Here is a 10,283-nt window from a genome sequence, read left to right on the forward strand (position 1 = left end):
TCCTAATGAATTTTTTTTTTAATAATGTCTACAATGTAGAATTATTGAAATACTTTACAAACTCAAGATTTCTATGTATTTTTTGAACTTTATAAGTGAAATTTTTAGTAACTAAGAAAAAATCAGCCTAAGAAATTGGTCATAATTATATTTAAAACAAATTAATTCACCTTTTCATATCCTAATCGACTCACTGAGCTTCTCTGAGAAATCAGAAATGAATGAAAGCCTCAAACTAACTAAAAGAAGAATTCAAGTAAATCCAGCAACTATAACTTGACAACTTAATTATAACACAATAAAGTTCTGTACTATTTTATCAGTCCATTTGAAAATTCATGGACAACATATGATATTGATGATGTGATGAAATGAATTAAATAAGAATAAAATTATATTTTAGCATTAGAAAATCATTTTCACAAAATACCTTCTACATACTGGTGATTAAACTCAAATCAACGATTTCTAGGCCTAATGTGTTTAAATTATTTTCATTGCATTGCTTTGTGGATTAGCTCTGAGATATCCCATATTTCTATTGCCTTTAAGTGACCCTTTTATTTAAGTTCCTTGCTCTGTAAAGGACTACCTTATGGTAGCCCCCTGGCTGATATGTCCAGATTGGTCCTAACTAAAGGTCAAAATGGAGCCAATGCAATTGAACACTTGGAACGATGGGACCAAAGCAGAGGATGCACCCAAAGGCCAGCCTAGAGAGCAGTGGTCCAGCAAAATTGAATTCGTCTTGGCAATGGCAGGAGGGATCATTGGCCTGGGAAATATCTGGAGATTCCCACACCTTTGTTACAAAAATGGAGGAGGTAAATACATAGGATCTAAAGTTGTTTTGAATACAAAAGGAAATGAAAAAGTGCTTTTTAAACACTGTCCCTCTTTTCATTGAAGCCCCAAACTTGTAAATGTCATTTTTGTTTTGAAGGAGTCTTCCTCATACCGTATTTGTTGTTCTTCTGCACCTGTGGTGTGCCGCTCTTCTTCCTGGAAACATCGTTGGGCCAGTACACCAGGCTGGGTGGAATGACATGTTGGAGAAAAGTCTGTCCTATTTTTGAAGGTCAATCAATCAATCAATCAATCAATCAATCAATCAATCAATCAATCAATCTGAAATGTGCTATGACATAAGTACGTGAACCCCATCCAGTGACATAAGTAGAGTGTGTGCTCCCTTTCATTGACATTTGCATGCCTACCCCATCCAATAACATCTACTCTTCATATATTGTCCACAGGCTTAGGATATGGAAGCCAGCTGGTTCTTTTCTACATGACGTTGTATTACATCATCATACTGGCTTGGGCCTTTCGCTACTTGTTCTCATCCTTCTCGTCTGAGCTCCCTTGGGCCAACTGTCTCAACAGCTGGAACACAGGTACCAAAACTTGGTTTTCTAAAACAAGTACTGATGTAAATTCAAAATTTCAAAATTATTTTTGCTATTGGTATTTTGCATATATTATTATTAATAGTAATGTTCTAAACTAAATTACTGCATTCATTTCTTTATTCTGTATAATTACATGTTCATATTCATTACGTGACTTTTATTGTGAAAGTTTACAACAGTAACCGGAAGAAGACGCACGAACCAAGTGAAAACCACCGTTTGTCTGTTTAGTTTTGTTTTAGCACCCGCCGAAGCGGCCCAATCTCTTACGGTGCTATTGTAAACGAAAAGGTTTTTTAAATAAAAGCAGAAAACCATCAGTTGAAGACTTGACCATCTATCGGTTGGGATGCTACAACTGATATCTGTTGTCCTAATTTCACTTTCTTATTCATTCACTTCACAAATACAGACACGTGTTTTCAGTACCAACTCAATCAAACACTGCACAAATTTGAAAATGGAACATCTTCAGTTGTAGAGTATTGGGAGTAAGTATAACATTGTATGAGGTCCAAGTGTGTCTTTTGGTGGATGTTTCTGATTGATCTCTGGACCAGGAGGAAAATTTTGGGACTATCAAGTGGAATCGAACATGTAGGACACATTCGATGGGACTTGGCCCTTTGTCTTCTTCTTGCCTGGATAGTGTGTGTCTTCTGTATTTGGAATGGAGTGAAGTCCACTGGGAAGGTACAGTGTAGTAATACAATATGTGTGTGTGTGTGTGTGTCGCATTTTGAAGTTGAATGAAGAAATTTTTGCCCAAGGTTCACAACGAATGTATTTTTTTCGCTAAAAGTAGCTATTGTGCCGCTTGTATAACATGGTAGATTTATAACTCAATACACAACCATTAATGACTAAACCACTGGCAACAAAAGAGAGAACATCCTTGGGTTACAATTTTCCCAATATACCCAAAGTGTGGCCACCATTATTGTTCAGCACTGTCTTGACCTTCTTGGAGCTCACAACAGCTTCAATTGCCACTGCAAGCCTCTTCCACTCCACCATGACAACATCACAGAGCTGGTGGATGTTAGGGACCTTTGATTGAGGATGCCCCACAGATGCTCAACGGAGTTTTGATCTGGAGACATGCTTTGCAAGTTAATCACCTTTGCTTTCCTTAGCAAGGCAGTGGTGGTCTTGCTTGTGTGGTGTGTTTTTCAGTTTGTTATCATACCAGAATACTGCCCTGCAGCTCAGTATCTGACGGGAAGGTATTATGTTCTGTTTCAGTCTGTTACAGTTCATGTTGGCAATCCTTCATGAACTGTAGCTTCCCAGTGCTAGCCTGAACTCATGCAGACCCAGACAATAGACATTTGTCTTTGTACTCCTCATCTGGTTGCCACAACACGATTGATTGACATCATCTGACCCAAACATATTTATTTGGGTCTCATCAGACCACAGGGCATGGTTCCAGCGATCCTTAGACTGCTAAATCTTTTGAAGGGCATTACTTCTGGAATGACAGTCATGCAGACCAAATTGAAGCAGTGCATATCATACGAGCACTGACAGGCGGGGCCCCCGGTGGTTTGGACGTGAATGGCTACGTGTTGAAATATATTGTAGAACAGTAAATGTATGCTGTTGTACATGAAGGCCAGCGCCCGGCATTAATAGGTCTCAACTTTTTTTTATTTTTATTTTTTTCCAGCTGACGACCACAACACTGGTAGATTAACTACATTAAAGTCATTAAGATGACCAACATAAAACTCCACTCTAAAAACATTGATTAGAAGTGTTAAATAATCTGGATAGTTCTTTTTTTTTAATCAATGTAAACTTTTATCTTATCGAGCAACAGGTCAATAGGTGATATTTTGGAATTAGCGCAAATAAAGAATGATGAACATTCATCTAGAACATTGTGACATGTTTCAGATCTGTATGTAAAGATATTAGAAGTTTTGTTTAAAAATGTAGCCGTTAAATATGGCATCTACCTAATTGTTTCTTAGCGGTAACCACAACACCGCACACAAATGATAAACAATGTTATGAGATTCCTTGTTGGTTTCTAGGCAGTCTACTTCACTGCCACATTTCCATATGTCATGCTGTTGGTGTTGCTTGTTCGTGGTCTGACATTACCGGGAGCCAAAGAAGGAATCAAGTTCTACCTCTACCCAGATGTATCTCGGCTCAGCGATCCGATGGTACGCTAAGCGTTGCTTTGTCCAAACTGTTGTCAGTCTATTTCTAAATAGCTAGGTTTGCTCACTTAAAACGTAAAAATACCTCTTTTTCAGGTTTGGCTGGATGCCGGCAGCCAGATCCTGTACTCCTATGCAGTCGCCGTTGGGGTTCTGACATCTTTAAGTAGCTACAACAAGTACTCTAACAACTGCTACAGGTATACATATCCCGTGTCATTAGCAATTTAGTATTATACTGTCACAAGTAGGATTAAAAAGGGAGAAATGTCCGGCTAAACCCCCCATATTTTTGTATACCTTATACCGGATGTTTAGCTGGAAAGTCTATAGAAAATTAACGGTATGGTGAATGACTGTTAGAACAGTTGCCTCACAATTCAGAAGTCGTAGGTTTGTATACGGGCGCTTGCCTTCCTGTGTGGAGTTATGTTCTCCACGTGCTTGCATGGGTTTTGTCCACCCATATTCCAAAAACATACGTTAGGTTAATTGAAGACTCTTATTTGTCCTTACGAATGTGAGTGTGCATGCTCGTTTCTCTATATGTACCCTGCAAATTAAGGATGCTTGATGGTACCACTTTTCTCCATAATTCTAGTATGACTACTCAAATCTTGACTACCATTTCCACTAGTACTTTTGTTACATTTCTATGAAACCACTGACAGATCATTTTAAAGAAAGACCACCGTATCCCAATGTAGCATTTTCCTAAAAAAAAAAATGACATTAACATGACATTAATGGCAAGTTTTATATTTTTTCCATTTGTTCATAAAGTAGTCATAGCGCACACAGTAAAATGAATTCAAATGAATCAAATAAATAAAATGGTACAATCCAAAGGCCAGAATAAAGTCCCAGTCAAAATATGTGGTTGTAGAACTTTTCAAGTTACTTTTCAAGCTCCTTTGCAGTGAAGTGCAGGGTTGAATTTAATACAACGGCACTTCAAGTAACATTTAGAATACCTACCATTTAACCAGAGTTTTAGCAAGACAAGTTTGGCAGTTAATTATTCTAAAGGCAGCATTTAATTCAACTCTGGAGTCTTAGTTTGAATCCTTTGTTGCACCCATGTACAGAGTTGTCAAATCCAGGTCCGGAAAGTAAAAAGCCTGCCACAGTCTGGCTTTAGCTTTAGCTTGATGGTTGAGTAGAAGCACCTGTGCCTGGCGCACATCACACACACACATTACATTTCTACACTCATGACATACTGACTGATTGTGTTGCATTTTCCCAATAGAGACTGTATTTATTTGTGCCTGCTGAACGGGCTGACCAGCTTTGTGGCCGGCTTTGTTATCTTTTCTGTGCTCGGCTTTATGGCCAAGGAGCACGGTGTGGACATATCCAAGGTGGCTGAATCAGGTATGGATGCTTGGCAATTCATTTAGAATGGAAATTTATTAGCTGTCAATTGACAATGACTGACTTTTGATCTTTTCAGGTCCGGGTCTGGCATTCATTGCTTACCCTCGTGCTGTGTCTATGATGCCTTTTCCTCAACTTTGGGCCGTTTTCTTCTTTTCCATGATCATCTTTTTAGGAATAGATTCCGAGGTAAGACACGCTTACACGAGAAGCAATTTGTTCCGTTGAAATCAAATGTACTATTACAATAACACGCGCACAAACAGAAAAAATGTGTCTTCTCACCACAGTTTGCAAATATAGAGGCACTGATCACAAACACAACTGACATGTTCCCTTCCATCTTTGGGAGTAAATGTCGACGTAAGCTCCTTCTTCTCGCAGTTTGTGTTGCAAACTACTTTGTAGGCCTTGTAATGGTTACAGAGGTGAGCAATCAACCTTCATGAAATACAATGGGGAGAAAAAAGGCTAAAATGACAGTATGTGACGGCAACATTGTTGTGTGTCTTCATTTGCAGGGAGGACTCTATGTTTTCCAGTTGTTTGACCATTACGGCTGCAGTGGGATGACTCTTCTCTTTTTTGCCATTCTTGAGTCCGTGTGCATCGGGTGGTTTTATGGTATGCATTCTTGATTTGGTTCAATTCACTGTGAGCATTAGCTGGAGTCAAATGGTTTTCTCCAGCAAATTTGTCAAGACACAATGCTAAAGCATGACATGTTTTCTTAAGGGGCAGATCGTTTTTATGATAACATAAAGGACATGATTGGCTATCATCCGTGGCCTTTTATGAAATATTGCTGGCGGTATCTGACACCAGCTATTTGCACTGTAAGTATTAGCAGGGAAGGTAAGCCTTGTTTGTTCTACTAACAAGTGACCAAGCAGACCTTTTTTGTTTTGTTTTGTTTTGTTTTGTTTTTGCTCTCTGGCTCGCCTGGCTGGTATGAAGTACTAGCAAACAGATTTAGAAAACATTTTCTGGACAATCCGAAACTTTGTGAAAGTGTGACAAGTTGAACCCTGAAAATGTAAACATGCAATTATTTGTTTTCACGTTTTTATTCTATTTTATTCACCGAATCTGTGAATATTTCTTTAATCTTCATGGAAAGGAGTTAGGCATCTCTGAAGGTGTACATTTGGGTACTCGTGCAAATCAAGCAAAATGAGTTTTATTTTTGTCCTGAGGCCAAAAAAAAGCTTTATAGTGGGGTGCCACACAGTGACTCCTCACCAGTGCGATCAGGTCACACTGTTCAACTTTCCTAGGACACAATTTCGACAGACATTCATGTTGTCAGTGGGCTTGATGTCAAGGCTATTACAGAATGGCAAGACCAAACAATCCTTCAAAACAGCTGGGTGGGTATGTGGCCCTTTGAGTCTCCATCTAGACCACACGACAATTACGTGTCCTTAGAAAGTGTGAACCTTGAGGTTGGAACAACGACATAGTGATTAATAAATGCAATCGGGACAATAACATGAGAAATATGCCATAATTACACGCTTAGAAATGTTCCCAGTCATACGTTGTTTCATATCTTTCATCTGCTGGTTTCTTTTAGTGCACTTTGCTATTTGCTATGGTGAAGTACACACCGCTCAAGTTCAACAACACGTACGAATACCCGTGGTGGGGATACACAATTGGAGGAGTCCTCTCTCTGTCGACACCCATCATGGTGTTGTTGAGGATGTTCTATCTTGTCAGTGTCACTCCTGGAACTCTGAGACAGGTAAGGCGCGATCCAGGAAAAAAAAATGGGTGTGATATTCTTGTTGAAGAAGAGAAGGCGGAAGAAGCCAAAAATGAAACCCTTCTTGTGCATTTTGGGGCCAATTGAGCCCAGGAAGAACAAAGTTAATCCGGCTACATGCATTGGCCAACCGATCGATACTCAGACCAGTTCCCCCTTTGTGATCAAAGTCAGCATAGGCCTGATTGTCGGACTACTCTAAAAGATTATCCTGCTGTGGGGTGTGTGAAACGTGTTGGATAACATCTCTCAAAAGTCAATCATCACAATAATAATGACTAGCAGAAGAGTTTGCAAACACAATGTATACTTTCAAGATACATTAATGATAGGTCAGGGTTCGCCATCATAGTGCCCGCCGATTTAAGGACTACATGAGTAACCTGAGTGCCTGTTCCAAAAATAGCTTTTCAGTAATGCGACATTGTGACTTCCTGGGATTGTTGTGGAAGTGATCATTTTCAAACAGATGTGATCATTCATAAACAATCGTGAGAAATGATGAACTGGATCAGTCCCTTTACATAGAGTATTATCATTAATGAAAACATATAATTAAATGTAATTTGAGGAAATTGGTTATTTTAAAAGTATGTATCAAACTGGTAGGCCTTCATGTCACTAAGTACTGACCTGAAGTTAGCTTCTATTTCTTTTGCTTTTGTTATTATTTTGTCTTCTTTGAATTTCTAACAGTCTGAATGCAAAGCGCTTTATGAATAAAGATGTGATGTGATGTGATGTATACTGTGGCACCAAGCTTCTCCTCACGGGACGGTTTTTCGTACTACACCTGAGATTTTATTAAAAAAAAAAAAAAAAGAAAAAAGAAAGAAAAATGACCTTTATTTGTCCAGGAAAGGCAATTGAGAACAGACAGTGAATTAGTACAGATGTTTCTTTTATCCCTGCAGAGACTGAAAGTTCTCTGCACACCAGCAAAAGACTTACCTTGTCCTGCATCGAGGAAAGCGTTGAATCAAGAGGAGGAGGTTCAGACGTTTATGCACGCCAAATGACAGAAAATCATCTTATCACAGGCAGAGCTCAGAGACTTAGTAAAGGCTTAATAAATGCTATAAAGACACTTTGTCCCTCCCGCTCACTCCTCAACGACCTGGCTTGTCGAGACAGGAGCTTTTTTATTCTTTTTTTTTTTTTTTTTTGCCTTTTAGGCTGATTGTATATGGAAATGTAAGTCTAATAAACAGTCATTATAGAAAGCACATACCGGTATATAACTGCCGATGTCACTTTTTGTTTATTGTCACAATGTAACTGAAAACACCCAACGTGCTTGCTACATATATATATATATATATATATATATATATATATATATATATATATATATATATATATATATATATATATATATATATATATATATATATATATATATTATTTTTTTTTTCAATATATGTTGACTTCAGTGACATATCCTGATCTTTTATTGCTGTCTCCAAGAAATGACATTTTCGAGAAATCGCCACAGTTCTCCAAACGTGCATCATTCCTCCTTGCACCTCCGTCTTCCAATCTCTTCGATGGGATCTCGGAGGACTGAAGTTGGTTGCAAATAAAGAAACGAGATTTGTCGATGAGTATTTTTAAAAACATGACACTCAGTTGCCTCTTTAACACGTCCTCCCTGTGCCTTGCTTTCTAGGCACACCTGTTACACTATTGTAAAGTGGTATGCCACATGTGAAGAACCATTGGTGGACACTTTCAAGCCGTGTCTACTGCCCATGTTAAAGAAAGGCCTAGTGTTGTTGCGGCTCCTAGCTCATTCCCTTTAAATTCCGCGCAGAGAAAGGCGCGCGAGATCGACGCCTAGAAGGTGTATGTACATCAAAGGAACTGCGAGATGATCTCCACTTGGAGGTGATGAATGGTTGGCCGTTTGTGGATGGGGCACTTGGAGATCACCTTATGATCGTGCGTCTGTGTGACAACCCTAACCCCGTTTTCAGGGGTTGGTCATGTGACGATCGGAAGCTGAGTCCATAGGCCAACATTTTTACCGTATTACTGTTAAGCGACACATCATCCACGTGGGCACTCATTAATTGCTCCCATCCCTCCCACTCACTTTCCAGCTTCCAGTTGCATGTTTTGACAAAACCCCACTTGCGCATATGGCTTTTTAGCTTGTGCAATGTTCCAAGCAAGTTGATACCAGTGCTTCGTACATTTTTGGGAACAAATGGGTCGACCTTTCTGCTTGAACGTTCAAAGAGAACAACTTGTGCTTTTGTAAAATATACCTCACTTTCAAAGTTCACTCCCCTCTGGAAAATTCCTAGTTGATGTTTGCATGGAGGGAACTGAAGTACCGGGGAAGAGTTGAAGCCTTGAAATGCTCAAATGATGCCGAATATATACGGGAGAATGACCCCGCTGAAGAGGCACGGTTGTCGACTGGTTAGCACGTCCGCCTCACAGTTCGGAGGTCGTGGGTTCGATTCCGGCTCCGGCCTCCCTGTGTGGAGTTTGCGTGTTCTCCCCGTGCCTGCGTGGGTTTTCTCCGGGTACTCCGGTTTCCTCCCACATTCCAAAAACATATACGGTAGGTTAATCGGACACTGTAAATTGCCCCTAGGTGTGAATGTTTGTTTGTCTCTGTGTGCCCTGCGATTGGCTGGCAACCAATTCAGGGTGTCCCCCGCCCACTGCCCAAAGACAGCTGGGATAGGCTCCGGCACGCCCCGCGACCCTTGTGAGGATAAGCGGTATCGATAATGGATGGATGGATGGACCCCGCTGAAAATACCCCAGCATGGACCGGCATATGCGCTCACAGTATATCGTCGCTGTCATGTGAAAAACACTTTTTTTAAATTTTCTTATTTTTACATGAATCATGTGTCCGCGTTACGGACATTGCATTAAAGTGAAAATTACAAAAGTTCCCAAAATTGGAGATGAGTGTTTTGCACAGGGCAGCAACGATGTGCTGGTTTTGTTGTGTTTTTGTGCTGGTCTTGCTGGTCCACTCGAAGAACTGCACAAAATCACAGCTAAAACATTTTTTTCCTTTTTCTTATATTCAGTAGGGTTGCTATCACATTCAACAAATACCGTGTTAAAATGTCCCGTATGCATCTTCATATCGTCGATGTCCTGTGAAAAACACGGATTTGGAATTTATTAATTTCTTGCCCAGTGCCACTTTAATGCAATGTCTGTAACGCGGAAGCACCATTCACGGTGAACGACAAAATTGACATTTTTTTTCACAGGACAGCGATGATATTTTTGCTTTGCTGTCAATTTTTCCTTCTCATTTTGAGAGTGAATTTAGGCAACGCTACGCAACGTTTTTCCCCTTCGTGTGATTTGCGTCAAAGCGCATGCACGTGAGATGCACGTCCCTCGATTGCCGAATGTAATCCGTTCCATCGTCTTGTTCCAACGAGCCCTTTTTCACACGTGCAACAGCGTACCCATATTTGGAAGTGTTGACATATCAGCCGATAAGGAAGAAAAACGTGAGGAATTTTCCACTAGTTTAGATGAGAAGACCGCACCTTGGCAAAACGTGAG

General features: G+C 39.9%; 1 protein-coding gene across 1 annotated transcript; it reads left to right on the top strand.

The window, feature by feature from the left end:
- Positions 1-646: 646 nt before the first annotated feature.
- LOC147142200 (sodium- and chloride-dependent GABA transporter 2-like) lies at positions 647-7,882 on the top strand. Its single transcript, XM_086041516.1, has 14 exons — positions 647-824; positions 944-1,078; positions 1,257-1,397; positions 1,825-1,903; positions 1,973-2,105; positions 3,455-3,589; positions 3,683-3,786; positions 4,839-4,963; positions 5,043-5,155; positions 5,257-5,394; positions 5,488-5,590; positions 5,702-5,802; positions 6,543-6,713; positions 7,649-7,882. The coding sequence occupies exons 1-14, from the start codon at positions 647-649 to the stop codon at positions 7,751-7,753; spliced, it is 1,761 nt and encodes a 586-aa protein (XP_085897642.1). The 3' UTR covers positions 7,754-7,882.
- Positions 7,883-10,283: the final 2,401 nt, after the last annotated feature.

This window comes from Filicampus tigris, chromosome 9 (assembly GCF_054856515.1).
Source record: "Filicampus tigris isolate MCC_2025a chromosome 9, RoL_Ftig_1.0, whole genome shotgun sequence".
Taxonomy (NCBI): domain Eukaryota; kingdom Metazoa; phylum Chordata; class Actinopteri; order Syngnathiformes; family Syngnathidae; genus Filicampus; species Filicampus tigris.

Excerpts from the sequence above, each read along its gene's own strand:
- LOC147142200 (XM_086041516.1), top strand. The coding sequence starts at position 647 with ATGGAGCCAATGCAATTGAACACTTGGAACGATGGGACCAAAGCAGAG. Across the intron at positions 1,904-1,972 it reads TCAGTTGTAGAGTATTGGGA|GAGGAAAATTTTGGGACTAT; the intron begins GTAAGTATAACA and ends TCTCTGGACCAG. Across the intron at positions 5,156-5,256 it reads TTTTAGGAATAGATTCCGAG|TTTGCAAATATAGAGGCACT; the intron begins GTAAGACACGCT and ends TTCTCACCACAG.